Source organism: Dipodomys merriami, unplaced genomic scaffold (genome assembly GCF_024711535.1).
Source record: "Dipodomys merriami isolate MVZ:Mamm:240054 unplaced genomic scaffold, mDipMer1.0.p SCAF_3128, whole genome shotgun sequence".
NCBI lineage: Eukaryota > Metazoa > Chordata > Mammalia > Rodentia > Heteromyidae > Dipodomys > Dipodomys merriami.
In genome coordinates, this window is record NW_027204636.1 from 6,990 (window position 1) to 23,504 (window position 16,515).

General features: G+C 42.3%; 1 protein-coding gene across 1 annotated transcript; it reads left to right on the forward strand.

The window, feature by feature from the left end:
• The first annotated feature begins 2,916 nt into the window (after positions 1 to 2,916).
• LOC138841295 (carboxypeptidase N catalytic chain) lies at positions 2,917 to 16,222 on the forward strand. The gene is made up of 6 exons (XM_070041969.1): positions 2,917 to 3,348; positions 9,719 to 9,915; positions 13,253 to 13,408; positions 14,367 to 14,549; positions 15,584 to 15,695; positions 16,047 to 16,222. The coding sequence occupies exons 1-6, from the start codon at positions 3,126 to 3,128 to the stop codon at positions 16,220 to 16,222; spliced, it is 1,047 nt and encodes a 348-aa protein (XP_069898070.1). The 5' UTR covers positions 2,917 to 3,125.
• The last annotated feature ends 293 nt before the right edge of the window (positions 16,223 to 16,515 follow it).

The following is a 16,515-nucleotide window of genomic DNA, read 5'->3' on the forward strand; positions in this document are numbered from 1 at the left end:
AGCTGATGCTTGTAATCCTAGCTACTCAGTAGGCTGAGCTCTGAAGATCACTGTTCAAAGCCAGCCCAGACAGGAAAGTTTGTGAGACTTATCTCCAATTAACCATCAGAAAACTGCAAGTGGTACTGTGGCTTAAAGTGGTAGAACACTAGCCTTGAACAAAAAGAGTTCAGGACCAGCACACAGGCCCTGAGTTCAAGCCTCACAACTGATAAAAATAAAAATAAATAAATAAATAAAGTTATTTAAAGTGTTGTAGTTCCCACATATGTAAATGAGATCTAATGATCTCTCAAGAAAGATAGGAACCGTGTGTATCTGCAAGGCTCTTTTCTGATGCTGAGGAGTGAGCAAGGTGGGTGACATTAGGAATAGATGGATACCTGATCGCAGAAAAGTAGAAAAAAAAAACAACTGGGAATTGCGGCTTATTGGTGGGGTTCACAGATGATACCATATGGAAGTGAGTGTAGGAAAAGAAATTCAAGAAGTACCCTACTGACTCCAACAGCTAAGGTTACAAACCCGAACTAACAAACTCTTCTCTCAAAAATTCACTCCAGCCAGGCGCCGGTGGCTTACGCCTGTAATCCTAGATACTTACTATGAGAGGATACCAAGAAATGAAAAATCTAAAACTGTGGTAAGTAGAATCTGGGTTGGGGAGGATGGTTTATTTGCCTACAAAAGGAACAGCTTTGGAGACACTAAGCCCAAAATTAGAGAAATAAAAGAACTTTGGAGATGCCATTTGGTGTGAGTACACAGCCATCTGCAGGGCTACCTTCCCAAGATTTGAGTCAAGATCCTTGGAATTTGTTCAAAATTAAGCTTTCTGCTCCATCCTGTTCACAGGCTTTCCTGGGATTAAGATATTTATAAGCCACGCACCAGTGGTTCACGCCTGTAATCCTAGCTACTCCGGAGGTTGAGATCTGAGGATCATGGTTCAAAGCCAGCCTGGGCAGGAAAGTCCATGAGACTCATATCTCCAATAAACCGCTAGAAAACCGGAAGTGGTGTTGTGGCTCAAGCAGTAGAGCGCTGGCCTTGAGCTGAAGAGCTGAGGGACAGCACCCAAGCCCAGAGTTCAAGCCCCACAACTGACCAAAAAAAAAAAAAAGTATTTACAGAATGTATGTATTTCATATTGCTATAGTATAAACTAACCCAACCAGAGCATTATCAAGCACACCTAAAGAGCTCCAAAGTCTGAAAATGAGTCTCACTTAAACTAACATCAAGGTGGATTCCTTTCCAGGAACTGTAAGGAAGAATCTTTCTTGTCCTTTGTAGTTTTAGAGACTGTTGAGCTTTCTTCACTCAAATTCCCTTCCTCCATCTTCAAAGCCAGCAAATGTCTAGTTGAGTCTTTCCTATATCTTGTCATTCTGTGCCTCTCCCACCTACTCTTCTGGTGGTTACACAGAGCCCATCTGGGTACTGCAGGATGACCTCTTCATCACAAGACAGCTGGCTAAACAACTTTAAATTCCTCTTACCATGTAACCATATACAGCTTCCAGAGGTTAGGTCATGGACAAGGAAGGGATAATAGGGAAGAAAATTAATATGCCCCAACACAAGGGGAGAGAAAACCAATAGCAACAATCTAGTTCAACTCCCAAATATCCTCCAGAAACCCCTCTCTAATACCCCCCCAAAAAAGGAGTGAAACTGCTTGTCAGAGAGAGAAAGGGGGGGGGGGAGAGAGGTTATCTTTTTTACTCTTGTGTCTAGAACCTAAGTACCATATGGGGAGGAACCTCTGCAGCTTTTGATAGTCTATGTAGAGACTGGCTTCAGTAACAAATGATTCTAGATATTGGTTGAACGAAGAACAAATGAGTTATCATCTAGAGTAGTACCCAGTACAGAGTAGGTGCTTAATGCTGCTACTGCTACCACTACTCAATTTACTGAATATTTCTGCAGGCAGGTGCTGCAAAGAGGGTGGCACTTGGATTTAAAAGCATGTCTCTTTAACATTCAAGCTCACACTCCCTTTACTTCAGTGACTTTACTCCAGGACTCTATACTGAATTTGAGTGAAAGCATCCCAACCTCACACTTCACAGAATATTTTCTGTTAACAGAATGTTTTTCCTGGGCTGGGAAGGTGGCTCAGTGTAGAGGGCTTGCCTTGCATGCATGAGGCCCTGGGCTCCATTCCTCAGCACCACATAAACAGAAAAAGCTGGAAGTAGTGCTGTAGCTCAAGTGGTAGAGCACTAGCCTTGAGCTGAAGAACTGAGGGACAGCACCCAGGCCCAGAGTTCAGGCCCCACAACCGACAAAAAAGAAAAGAAAAGAAAAGAAAAGGGATATTATAGAATAGTATTCCTTTTTCACAGTACAGGCAGGTAGGTGCGTGCTTATCCCAGACAATGGGAACCATCTCTGTAGCATACGCTGTGTTTCCAGAGAGAACCAAAGGCACATTTGCCAGAAGAGTGGGACTTCTTCCTACAGAGGAACAATCTGGGGTGCCCTGGGGGCCACTAAGCCAAGACCCCAGTAGTGGCAGAATCCAACATTCTGTAGAGAAGTTTCTCTTATGTGCGGTAAGCCAAACTATAGCTATTAGCTATCAAAGGAGGGTCAGAGTCAGAAAAAAAGAAAGAAAAAGAAAGAAGGAAGGAAAGAAAAAGAAAGAAAGAAAGAGAGAGAGAAAGAAAGAGAGAGAGAGAAAGAGAAAGAAAGAAAGAAAGATTGACTGCGGAATGAGAGGTAGATCAAAGGCTCCAAGAACTCTTTTTTGTAAGATGTGACAAAGGGACTGGGCACATCCAGGTTTCTCAAAAGCCTTCAGGGAATCACTGGATGATAAGCAGCTCTCTATTGAAGCCTGTTTACTGTCCAGTTAATCAGTAAACCAGAGGTAGAAAGACTACCAATGCTGGAATGCACAAAAACCTTCCTAAAGGTTTTCCAGGTTGGGATGGGAAGAGGAATGAGTGTGGAGAGTGGACAGGCTGACTTCCAGCACCCAAAGAGACTCTCTTGAGCTCCCCTTCCAGGTGCTGACCCTTTGGGCTTTCCTGACAGGAACGTGGGCCCAGCTCCGATTTGTTTGGAGGGGCGGAAGCATAGCCCAGAGGCTGTCTTTGAAGAAGCCCTGCAAGATGTCAGACCTGCTGTCCGTCTTCCTGCGCCTCCTCCTCCTCTTCAAGTTGGTTGCCCCGGTGACCTTCCGTCATCACCGCTATGATGACCTGGTGCGGACGCTGTACAAGGTGCGAAACCAGTGCCCCGACGTCACGCGCGTCTACAGCATCGGGCGCAGCGTGAGGGGGAGGCAGCTGTACGTGCTGGAATTCAGCGACTCCCCTGGAACCCACGAACCTCGTAAGTGCTGAGCGGTTCTGTGGCTTGGTGGGGTGGGGCGCAGCCCCCCTCCCTCGCAAACCCAGTCATTGGAATCGCTTCTAGGAAGGCCAGTGAAGCTGACCTTCAACCTGGTAAAGCTTTGCACGTCTAGTGCTCAGCTTCACCTCTGGGAAGCAGTTCCATCTCCAGCCTCTGGCTCTTTGGGTTCTGTTTGCCCAAGACCTGAATGGTAAAAGTCTTTGTCTCTGATCCTATCTCATCCTCTTTGTTTCCTTCCCTCCCATCTGGCGACCTGTCCTTAGTGTAATTCTTTCACAAAGCTCTGGAGTTTTAGCAGGAACTGTTTCTCTTATAGTTCTACCAGGAACAGTAAAAAGGGTTTAGGATGATCTCTTCCAAGAATGGCAGCATGGAGCATGGTATTCTAGAGTTGAAGCCCCAGGTACTAGCTTTATATATTATAGTTTGCTTGTGTTATCATTAAAGTCATGCTTGCTTGGGAGCAGTTTGGGCAATAGACAAGATCTCATGTCAAAACAAACAAATTACAAATTAGATAAGGCAAAACAATTACCCATAATCCCTTCTCTCACAGATATCCATTATTAACATGTTGATGTCTGTATCCTTCCAGACTCTTCTGTGTTTATGTAATCCTCTCCGATGCATATATTTTTTCATATACACACACACACAAATTGAATCAGACTCAACTGCTTTCCTCATTCTATAGTCTGTTATAAACAGTATCTCTCATCTATAAATATTTGTCATTAACTTCCAGCTGCATAATATTCTATTGCATTTTCTCATACATTGATGAACATTTATGTGATTTCTGAATTCTCAGGGCTTTATTTATGGCAATTATGACATTCGTATTATGTCAGTTCCTCCTTTAAATCATCAACTCCAAATCCCTTGAACAGGCCTAGTCACTTGAACAGCCCTAGCCCAGTCTCCATCACAACTTGTCTAAGTTGTTGCACTAAACTTCCACTGGGCCTCTTAACTCCTAACTCCCTAACTGCTGCCACTCTCTGAACCCACTTGGCACCAGATACCAGAATAATATCCCTTCCTCCTAGCTCCTAGCAGCATCTTCTTACACTCATGCTTTAAAAAAAATCCACTGTTTTCTGGACGTGAAAGCTTTAGAATTTTTTATCCGAGTCATATGTCTATGTGGAGCTAAAGGCCTTTTTTTTTTTTTTTTGTCGGTCAGGGAGTTTAAACTCTGCTTCTGGGTGCTGTCCTTGAGCTCTTCAGCTCAAGGCTAGTGCTCTACCACTTGAGCCACAGCACCACTTCAGGTTCTCTGGTGGTTAATTGAGTTAGGAGTCTCATGGACTTGCTTGCCTGGGCTGGCTTTGAATTATGATCCTCAGATCTCAGCCTCCTGAGTAGTTAAGATTACAGGTGTCAGCCACTGTCACCCAGCAAGGGCCTTACCTGGAAGCTGCACTTGTTATACAAGTGCAAATACCTGCTTTTACTCAGATCGCACACCCATTGCTGCTAATGTACATTATGGGGCTAGCCTCCTACTCTGTCTCCTTCTTGGTGCCTCTGTACTTTCTGGTGTTGAAGGCTTTCTTTGAAGCTATTTCAGACAATGCTAGCTCTCACTGATACCCTTCTTCCCTTCCTCTCTCTGCCAATACTGGGATTTGAACTCATGGTCTTGTGCTCTTGATTTTTTCGCTCAAGGCTGGCACTCATTGCTTGAGCACACCTCCAATTCCTGATCCCTCTTTTCTTTAGAATCCTGTAACTTTAGCTATTTCCTGTTTGTTCCTTTCAATTACTAAATTTTAAAATATTTGCCAGTAGCTTACTACATGCAAGAACATGTATAGAAGCCAAGCACAGGTGGCTCATGCCTGTAACCCTAGATACTCAGGAGGCTGAGATCTGAAGATTACTGTTCAAAGCCAGCCTAGGCAGAAAAGTCCCTGTGAGACTCTTGTCTCCAATTAACCACTCAAAAACTGGAAATAGCACTGTGGCTCAAGTGGTAGAGCACTAGCCTTCAGCACAAAGAGGCTCAAGAACAGTGCCCAGGCTCCGAGTTTAATCCCCACAACCAAGGCAGGGAAAAAGAAGATTTGTAGATCCTAGCAGTAGAAAACAATACAACGACCCTCAAAGGCCTGAATTCTAGCAGATTAAGAGTAGCAATGGATGGTGACTACATAGACACATATATCAGATGAAATCAAGTGCTATAGCAAATACTAAGTCAGGAAAGAGAGAGAGATGAGGTGAGGTTTTCATTGCCTGTTGGTTTACTTTATCTAATTGTTTTTGGTGGTACTGGGAATTGAATCCAGGGCCTCATTCATGTTAGCAAGTGATCTGTCACACGAACCATGCCCTGCTGCCCCATTTTGGGTTTTGTTTGTTTTTCAGATAGGGACTCATGGTTTTGCCATGGCTAGCCCAGGACCATGACTCTCCTACTTATGCCTGGCATTACGGTTGTGTGAGATTGATACTCCAAACATTAAGTGTACTAAGTGGCAGATGCTCTACCACCAGAATAATTCCTCCAGTTCTTTTTATGCTAGTCCTGGGACTTGAACTCAGGGCCTGGGCACTGTCCCTGAGCTTTCTTTGCTCAAGGCTAGCACTCTACCACTTGCGCCACAGCACCACTTCCAGCTTTTTCTGTGTATGTGGTATTGAGGAATCAAGCCCAGGGCTTCATGCATGCAAGGCAAACATTCTACCATGAAGCCACATTCCTAGCCCTCCATTTCTTTTTTGCTTTCATTGTTTCTCAGGTCAAGTCTCATGTTCTTGCCCTAGCTTGAACCACAGATGTGTATCACCATACCCAGCAATGGGACAAGCAGAGGAAAAAGCAAACCCAAGGCTTCAGGGTCAGGAGCACCCTGTGAGGGGGTCATTGCAGTTCCAGTAGGGAGAACAGAGAGGAGGTCAGAGCTCTATAAGTGCTGGAATAATAGAAACTCACTTAGGCCGTTGCACAGATTTTGGCTTTTGCTTTTAGTAAAGTATGAAGTAATTGGAATGTTTGTTAGTTTTTTGTTTTATAGCACACGTTAGTTGTACAAGGCAGGGTTCATTGTGACATTTTTATACATGTAAACAATCAACCTCCCTCCCTCCATCCCACTCCCCCATCCCACTCTCTGAAAACAATTTCAAAAGATTTGATTGTTTTTATTTTTTTATTTTATTTTATATCTTTATTTTTTATTGTCAAGGTGATGTATAGAAGGGTTACAATTTCATAAGTAAGGTAATAAGCACATTTCTTGTCAAACTTGTTACTCCTTCCTTTATTTTTCTCCTCTCATTCCCTCCTCCCTTCCCCTCCCTCCACAAGTTGCACAGATAATTTCCAGCATATTGTCTTGTGTGTATCACTGTTGCATTGGTTCCCTTGTCCTTTGTCTCACTATTCTGTTGTTTCCCTTCTCTTCCCTAATTCAAATAAACGTATATACAATACCAGGGTACCAAAATCAAATACAGTGACAACAGGAGATATACCATATGGGGAAGAACATACGAAAGAAACAAATAATCACATAGTACATTAAAAACAGCAACAACAAAGAAAAACCTCTTGTGTCCATGTCTTGGAGTTCATTTTGCTTAGCATCATCTTATATGGTCATATGTACATGGCTATGGAGCTATTCTCTCATCTGCTAAGATTATCCTAGACATATACTAATTATTGCAAATAAGAGAAACCACAGGACCTATGTTTGTTTGGGTCTGGCTTAGTTCACTTAATATGATTTTTTTCCAAGTCTTTCCATTTCCTAACAAATGAGGTGGTGTCATTCTTTCTGATGGAAGCATACAATTCATATATATATATATATATATATATATATATATATATATATATAAAACACACACACACATATATATATATATATATATATATATATATATATATCACATTTTCTTAATCCATTCATCTATTGAGGGGCATCTGGGTTGGTTCCATAGCTTAGCTATGGTGAATAATGCTGCGATAAACATAGTTGTGCTGGTAGCTTTAGTATGGCCTTGTTTGTGATTGTTCTATTTTCATATATGTACATACACTTACACTGATCATATTCATCCTTATTCATTATCTTTGTCAACTCTCCCTACTCCTGCTGGAGGCTGCAGCTAGAGAGTTTTAAAGAGAAGAGTAACATGACCTGACTCAAGTTTTAAAAAGATCACTCAGAACAGAGGTCAGCAAACTATAACTCAAGGGACAGCCACCTGTTTTGATGATGAAGGTTTATTGGAACACAGTCAAGTCCATTTTGTGTGTGTGTGTGTTGTCTGTGGTTGCTTCTACTAAAAGAGTTGAGTAGCTGTGACAGAGTCATTATTCCCCCACAAAGTCTAAACCACTTACTATTAGGTCCTTTGTAGAAAAAAACTGGTCAAGCTTGGCACTGATAGCTCACACCTGTAATCCTGGCTACTCAAGAGGCTGAGATGTGAGGATCGCAGATCAAAGCCAGCCCAGAAAGGAAGAGCTCAGGGAGAGGGCCCAGGCTCAGAGGAAGAAAGGAAGGCAGGAAGGGAGGGAGGGAGGGAGGAAAAAAAGAAAGGATTGTGCTGTGACTCTGTTGAAATAAAGCACCAAAAACATTGATACTGAGTACCTTCTTATTGTATACGGGTTCCATAGGCCAGTACTAGTCTGGTACCCAGACTTTTAGGTATCACAGATAAGTTATTTATTTATTTTGTGCCAGTCTTATTGCTTGAACTAGGGCCTGGTCTCTGTCCCTGAGCTTTGTTGTTCAAGGCTAGTTTGCTACCATTTGAGCTACAGCTTGTTTTTAGATTTTTGGTGGTTAATTGGAGATAAGCATGTTGCAGGCTTTCCTGTCCATGCTTACTTTGAACCACAGTCTTCAAAGCTCATCCTCTTGAACAGCTAGGATTACAGTGTGAGTCATCAGCACCCAGCAAGGTTATTTTTAATAACTAACAGAGATTGGAGTACACTAAAGCAGATCTCCCTAATTTTATTTTTACTAAGACATGAAGAAAACTACTTGGCACGTTTGCTATCACCAAATTTCCTAAAAGCTATTTCTAACGTCAAGACAAAAAAGACATAATCTAATATTAAAGAAATACTTGAACTCAGGGCCTGGGTGCTGTCTCTGAACTCTTTTGCTCAAGGATAGCACTCTACCACTTGAGCCACAGTGCCATGTCTGGCTTTTTCTGAGTAATTTATTGGAGATAAGAGTTTCATGGACTTTCTTGCCCCACTGGCTTCAAACTGAGATCCTCAGATCCTCAGTTTCCTGAGTAGCTAGGATTACAGGTGTGAGCCACCAGTTTCCAGCAAAAGAAATACTATTAAGATGAAAGAATGGAGACTACAAGTATTCCTTTGGGAATTCTTCTAGGGGCTGGGAAGGTGAGTCAGTGGTAGAGCACTTGCCTTGCATGCCTGAGGCCCTGGGTTCGATTCCTCAGCACCACATAAGCAAAAAGAAAAAAAAAAGCCGGAAGTGGCGCTGTGGCTCAAGTGGTAGAGCTCTAGCCTTGAGCTGAAGAGCTGAGGGACAGTGCCCAGGCCCAGAATTCAGGCCCCACGACTGGACCCCCTCCCCCCCAAAAATTCTAAATTAACCAGGAGCCCATGACTCACACCTACAATCCTAGTTACTCAGAAGGCTGAGATTTGAGGATTGTGATTCAAAGCCAGCCCAAGCAGGAAACTTCGTGAGACTCTCATCTCCAGCTAACCACCAAAAAGCTGGAAGGGTAGCTGTGGCTTAAGTGGTAGAATGCCAGGCCTGAGTAAAAAAAGGCTCAGGGACAATGCCCAGGCCTGAGTTCAAGCCTCAGGACAGGCACCAAAGAAGAAGAAGAAGGAGGGGAAGATGGAGGAGGAGGAATCCCAAGATAAATTATAATGGACTGTTTGTGAGAGAAAATTTAAGTCTATCTGTGCCTTGGTAAAGCTAAGTCCAGCAAAGGAAAGAAGATATGAGGGTAGAGGTAGAGATAGTTCCTTCCCTCTGTCCTCGGTAGTGTCTACTGGCTTCCTGTGAAGTTTGACGATAATGAACATTAAAATCCCGTCATTCAGTGTGAGGGATGACATTCATTGAGCAGCATGGGGTCATTATATCCCCCACACACACATGAATTGATTATTTTCTGGCATGAATTTTTGTAGTCTTTTTAATTCCAATTGATTAGGAAGAGACTCAGGGACTGTTGGGAAACACACAGTGAATGCCTGTTATTTTATTTTATTCATTGCTGAAAAGGGAGGGGGGGGAGGGAATCCCTTTGCAAGGTAGGGAGTCAATGCCTGGCCTTTACAAAGGTCTCATCCTTCCTCTTCCTGCGCATGTTTCTCGGCTCTCAGTGGAACCGGAATTCAAGTACGTGGGGAACATGCATGGCAACGAGGTGCTGGGCCGAGAACTGCTCCTGCAGCTGGCTGAGTTCCTGTGTGAGGAGTTCCGGAACCAGAACCCACGCATCCTGCGGCTCATCCATGACACCCGCATCCATATCCTGCCCTCCATGAACCCCGATGGCTACGAGGTGGCAGCTGCCCAGGTTGGAAGCAACTCACAAAATAAATGCTAGTAGACAATAGGTTCTTTGCCCCATTGTAAATATCACTCAACAATGAGCAATGAGCTGGGTACCAGTGGCTCACGCCTGCAGTCCTAGCAACTCAGGAGGCTGAGATCTGAGAACCATGATTGGAAACCAGCCTGAGCAGAAAAATCTTTGAGACTCCTATACAATTAACCAGCCAAAAAAAAAAAAAAAAAAAGCTGGAAGTGAATGTGTGGCTCAAGTGCCAGACTCAGTGAAAAAGTCAAGCAAGAACTGCAGGCCTTGAGTTCAGGACTCATTACAGGCACATAGCATGACAACACTGTAAACTGAACTGTGCAATGGGAATGGTATCAATGGGAATTATATGCAATGGGAATGATGTGCAATGGGAATGTTGTGCCTTTCTTGAATTTTTATCTTGAACTGTAAATGTCCTTCACATGTTCACACGCCACCTCCATTTGGGGATATATCAAAGACAAGGAGTTTTCCCCCAATTTGAGAGTGGGGAGTTTGTTATAATTCCTCGTGGTATTTTCATAGGATTTGTTCCTCTACTAATGTAGCAGTCAGCATTTCTGTTCTTTATTTTGGAGAGAAAGACAGATAAGACAATGTCTGGGCCTTTTCTTTCCTAACATAGATTCAAAGTGTCAGTATGTTTTACTTTAAGTCAGTAGTTCTCCCTTAGGGCTATGCTTTCAGAATTAAAAGACACTTAACAGATTTCTAGGGTCCATCCTAAGACTACTAAATTAGAAATGTCAAGGCTGAGTCCAGGCTTCTTTCTGCCTTACATGATAGCTGCATTACTTTTAAAGCTCTGTCTAAAAAAAATTTTTGGAGGTGGTGTTATTAAAGTAAGGTGTGTGTGTGTGTGTGTGTGTGTGTGTGTGTGTGTGTGTGTGTGTGTGTGTGTGTGTGTGTGTGTGTGTGTGTGTGTGTGTGTGTGTGTGTGTGTGTGTGTGTGTGTGTGTGTGTGTGTGTGGTGTGTGTGTGTGTGTGTGTGTGTGTGTGTGTGTACTCAGAGCCTAGGTGCTGTCCCTAAGCTTTTTTGCTCAAGGCTTGTGCTCAAGGCTAGAACCACAGCTCCACTCCTGGCTTTTGTAGTGCTTAACCGGAGATGAGTCTCACAGACTATGCTTACCAGGCTGGCTTTGAACTGCAATCCTCATATCTCAGCCTCCTGAGTAGGTAAGATTACAGGTGAGCCACTGATGCCCAGCTGAAGTAAGGCATATTTTAAACTTACCTGAGAATATGGCTGCTGTGGAGATAAGTGGTTGGCAGATATAGAAATAGAGCCAGGACGTTGACTCAACCATAAACCACTCATGCAGGCACACAATTTCCTGATTAAATAGCTCAACAAATGAAAAAGAAAACTTTGCGTGACTGCTGGAAACTCCAGAGGTGTCCATTATCATGGCTCAAGGCCTGAGTTTCCATAGAGCAGGAAAAATAGGGAGGATGCAGGGAAAATCCCAACTTAATGTCATTTTTTTCCTGTATATAGTGAGGAGTGTACTGGAGAACCCATGTTTTTTGTGGTAGATGGAATGAGAATGAGGAAAGAAATCCTTAGCCCACCGTGGTCTAAATATACCTCTGGGAAGCCTAGCTCTGTTTGCTTGGTATGTACGTGTCCCAAGAGAGCAGACCTTGAACTTAAACCCGAGAAGACCCAGGTGGTTTTCAGGTAACACGGATACCCTCTCATAGGAAAGCAGTCCACGTGGTTGTACAATGAGACTCACCTAGCACCTGACTTTGTTTTTTGCTGGTCCTGGGGCTTAAACTCAGGGCCTGGGATCTGTCCTTGAGCCTCTCTGTACTCAAGACTAGCATTCTACCACTTGAACCACAGTGCCACTCTTGGCTTTTTCTGTTTATGTGGTACTGAGGAATTGAACCCAGGGCTTCATGCATGTTAGGCAAGCACTCTACCTGTAAGCCACATTCCCAGCCAGCACCTGACTTTAAAGCCAGATAGTACAAGACTATAAAGGTAGGCAGAATAATAGTCTCCCAAAGATGTCTGCATCCTAATCCCCAGAACTGACAAATATGTTATATTATTCAATGAGTGGAAATTAAGGATGCAGATGGAATAAAGGTTGCTAATGATTTAACCTAAGCTATCCTGGATTGCTTGAGTGGCCCCAATACAATCTATGGCAAGCCTCCTTTATGTGTGGAAGAGGAAGAGTGAAGGTTAGAATCAGAGAGAGATTTGAAGATGTTATGCTGATAGCTCTGAAGATAGAAGGGACCATGAACCTAGGAATGTAGATGGCTTCTAGAAGCTAGAAACATCAGGAAACAGATTCCTTTAGAACCCTCTTGAGGAACAAGCCCTACTGACACCATGATTTTAATCCTGGGAGACCCATTTCAATTTTCTGACTTCTAAAACTGTAAGATAATTGTTCATGTTATTTTGTTATAATAGCTATGGAAAGCTAAGATAGTTCATCAACTGGTGAATGGATGAGCAAAACATGACAAATCCCTATAATGGAGCTACCTTAGCAATAAAAAAGAATGAAACTAATATATGCTACAGAAGTAACCCTCAAAAAAACATGCCCAAACCAGGTGCCATTGATTCATGCTTGTAATCCTAGCCACTCAGGAGGCTGAGATCTAAGGATCAGTTCAAAGCCAACCCAAGCAGGAAAATCCATGAGACTCTTATCTCCAGTTAACTACCAAAAAGCTGGAAATGGTGCTGTGCCAAAGTGGTAGAGCACTAATCTTGATCATAAAACCTGAGGGACAGTGCCTAGACCTGAGTTCAAGCCCCAGGACTGGCACCAAAAAAAAAAGTGGGAAACAGAAAAGCAAACAATATATGATCCTTCTTATGTGACAAATACAGAAAATGTGAGTCTCTGGAGGAAGAGGGTGATTCCTTAAGTTTGGGTTGGATGAGAGGATTTATTTGAATAAGAATGAGATTTCTTCTTAAGAAATAAAAATATTCTAAAATTAGATTTGGTAAGTATACCAAATTTGTTGAGTTGTACATATAGAGCAAGTAATTTTGTGTCATGTATATTATAGCTCAGTAAAACTATTTCTGAAAACCTAGGGTACCCATAATCTTGAAACACCTTACTTTTACTGGAGCTTCTCCTAGGATCCCCTAGGATTTCATTGTCTATTGGGAAACTTGAACCATACCACCAGGATTTTGGTAAGTTAAAAAAGAAAACGCTACATCATTTGCTAGATTAAACTAATAACTAAAAGAGTTATACACTATTCTTCAGATTGAAGATTTAGCCTGAAACCTTCACTTTCCATTTCTCTGCTTTCTCCCCAGGGCCCATACATGTCTGGGTATCTGGTTGGCAGGAACAATGCAAATGGAGTGGACCTGAACCGCAACTTTCCTGATCTCAATACCTACTTCTATTACAACGAGAAGTATGGAGGTCCCAACCACCACTTGCCACTTCCAGACAACTGGAAAAGTCAGGTAGGAGATAAGAAATATGACAACAGAAGCAGATAAATCAGCACCTAAAATTTCTGACAGAGTGCTAAACAGTCAACAAAACAAGCAAGAATTAAGCATCAATGTATGTCTGTGTTAGTTTGTGCAAAACAATAACCAGGTATTATGCTTCTTCATATCTGTTCTTTTCCCCAGCAATGAGCCTTTCAGGGGCCCCAAGCTCATTGCCTGGTTGCGGTTAGTGAAAACAGTATTATATAGTTGCATGGCACTTAATGATTTCATGTTCTTTCATAGCCATTGTTTCAGTTGATTATCATAATACTGTACCATGAATTATTAAGCAGTGTTATTCATCCCTATTTCATGCACTTTATATGTTACAATATAGCAGGAAGAGGTTGAAAAAAAATTACAAGTATCCCCAGCTACTAGGGAAGGAGAAGCAGGAAGACTGTGAGTTTGAAGCCAGCCTAGGCAAAGTTAGCAAGATCTTATCTCAAAAACAAAAACAAAATAAAAACTCAAAACAAAAGAGCTGTGGATATAGTTCAAGTGGCAGTGGGTTTACTAGATGAAACCATGAGTTTGATCCCACGTGCTTCAAAAGGAAGGGAGGGAGGGAGGGAAAGTGGGAGGGAAGCAAGGAAGGAAGGAAAGACCATTACTATAAACTAATGACATTCAGATTCATTTACTAGAAACCCTAAATGTCTGCAGAAGTGTCTGGTGTAGTGGGTAATTTGTGAAACCTTTTCCCAGGGGTGATAAAGAAACCAAACTGGAGCTTTGAAACTCTCATATCCATTTTCAGAGTGCCTGTTTGTTTGCTCGCTTCTTCCTCCCTCCCTCCCTCCCTCTCTCTTCCTCTTTTCCTCCTCTCTCTTCCTCCTTCTCCTCTTCTCTCTTTCTCTGTCTGTCTGTCTGTCTGTCTGTCTGTCTGTCTGTCTGTCTGTCTGTCTGTCTCTCCTCCTCACAGGTGGAACCTGAGACTCGGGCTGTGATCCAGTGGATACGCTCCTTCAACTTTGTCCTCTCGGCTAATCTCCATGGAGGGGCAGTGGTGGCCAATTACCCATATGACAAGTCCCTTGAGCATCGGTCCCGAAGCTCCCATCACTCTTCCAATTCCCCCACTCCTGATGACAAGCTTTTCCAAAAGGTACAGAATGACAGCTCATCTACCCAGGGAACTTGGGGCTGAGACAATGAGCTTGAAGTCAGTGACACAGGGCTCCCTTAACAAGAGCTCTGCAAAAAGCAAACACCCCCTACTTGTGAGGGACTGTCTAGTAAGATACATTTTGCTTTGAATGGTAAGCCATATATTGATGAAACTTTGGAAAAAGGAGAGCTGCATAGTATACTTCCCATGACATAAAAAATATTTGGCAAGAAACATGCCAAAAAACTAATTACACTGGTTGTTAAATTAGTGGAACTAATTTGAATTTGGAGGATTCTAATTTACAATTTTAAGATGATAATCCAGTGTTAATTAAAAAATAAGCCATGTACATGAAAAAGGTTGAAACAGTAAAGCAATAGAATATAAATTATATATTAAAATCTATATACTAATATTAAAATGCATTTTTATGATATAATTATTTTATAATAAAACACTAGACTATAAAATTAGAATTATACGTAACTATATCAATATGTTATAAGTAATTATTTATAATGAAGATTATTATTTATAATGAGGATTATAGGCTTAAGCTACTATCCCTAGACTCAACACACATCTTTCACCCAACAAAATATAATACTTTTCCTAATTTACTCATTCTTTGATTTTTAAAAAATAAACTACTACTAAAAAATTTGCACAACTAAAAAGGACATTCTGTATCATCTAATGTCACTCTTCCCTTTGCATGTAAAGACACTTAGTGTCAAGAGAGTGGAAAAACCAGAGTACAGATGTCCTACCTAGTCCATGTCTCTCTCTCTCTCTCTCTCTCTCTCTCTCTCTTTCTCTCTCTCTCTCTCTCTCTCTCTCTCTCTCTCTCTCTCTCTCTCTCACACACACACACACACACACACACACACACACACACACACTGTCTCTGATCATATTTTCTTTTCCTAACACATATAATCAGTTGTTTAGATGTGTGAGTGGCTTGGATCTACACAGTTCAAGGTTGAGCGTTGACACGAGGTCATTTTCTGCCTGCACTTCCTCAGCTGGCCAAGGTGTACTCCTACGCACATGGATGGATGTACCAGGGCTGGAACTGTGGGGATTACTTCCCAGATGGCATCACCAACGGGGCTTCCTGGTATTCACTCAGCAAGGGTGAGGAGAATCCTGGGAATTGCATGTGCTGAAGTAGAACAGTGCCCCTTTTCTGTCTGAATGGCCAGTTTTAGAACTTCACATTCCAGTGGGCTTTGGGAACAGGAGGGACAAAAAGGGAAATTAAATTATGAGAGAAGATGCAGATGACAAAATATGCATTAGTGAAAAGAAAACTGGAATGAGAAAGGCATGTGAACTGGGAACTTGGGGAGAGATGGTGAGGGAGGAAAATAAACGGTGGTTGATGTAGTATAGGAGGGAATGGGAGGGATGTGGACCGATTGTGATAAAGAGAAGCACTGGGGGGGAGTCAGTTGTACCAATCTACCACTGCCCTCTTCATCCTAGGAATGCAAGACTTTAATTATCTCCACACCAACTGCTTTGAGATCACATTAGAACTGAGTTGCAATAAGTTTCCTCGCCAGGAGGAATTACAGCGAGAGTGGCTGGGTAACCGGGAAGCTCTAATCCAATTCTTGGAACAGGTAAAACCTCATTTTCCAACTTTCCTGGTTATATAAGGAGAAGTGTTTCCCAGTGGTTGGTGTTGCAGGCCTGACTTTAACTCTCACTTGATACAATGAATGTGGGTTGCTTCTACGAGTGCGATGTGTTTAGTCCAATTTTTAGTACAACTATAAGCTGGGGATTATGAATAAACAAGCCAACTAAGACACTGATCACATGCCCCTGTCCATAAGGAACTGACATTCTGTTAAGTAAATTTTATGGCATGTTGAAGAGAAATGCTGAAGAAGAAGGTTTTACAGAGAAGCTGTCTTTTAACAAAGACTTCAGGAAGTTGAGGGAGAGG

Bases quoted from the DNA above. Each gene is read 5' to 3' on its own strand.
- LOC138841295 (XM_070041969.1), top strand. From the start codon at position 3,126: ATGTCAGACCTGCTGTCCGTCTTCCTGCGCCTCCTCCTCCTCTTCAAG. The intron at 9,916-13,252 runs GTTGGAAGCAAC...CTTTCTCCCCAG, and splicing joins ACGAGGTGGCAGCTGCCCAG to GGCCCATACATGTCTGGGTA. The intron at 15,696-16,046 runs GTGAGGAGAATC...TCTTCATCCTAG, and splicing joins CTGGTATTCACTCAGCAAGG to GAATGCAAGACTTTAATTAT.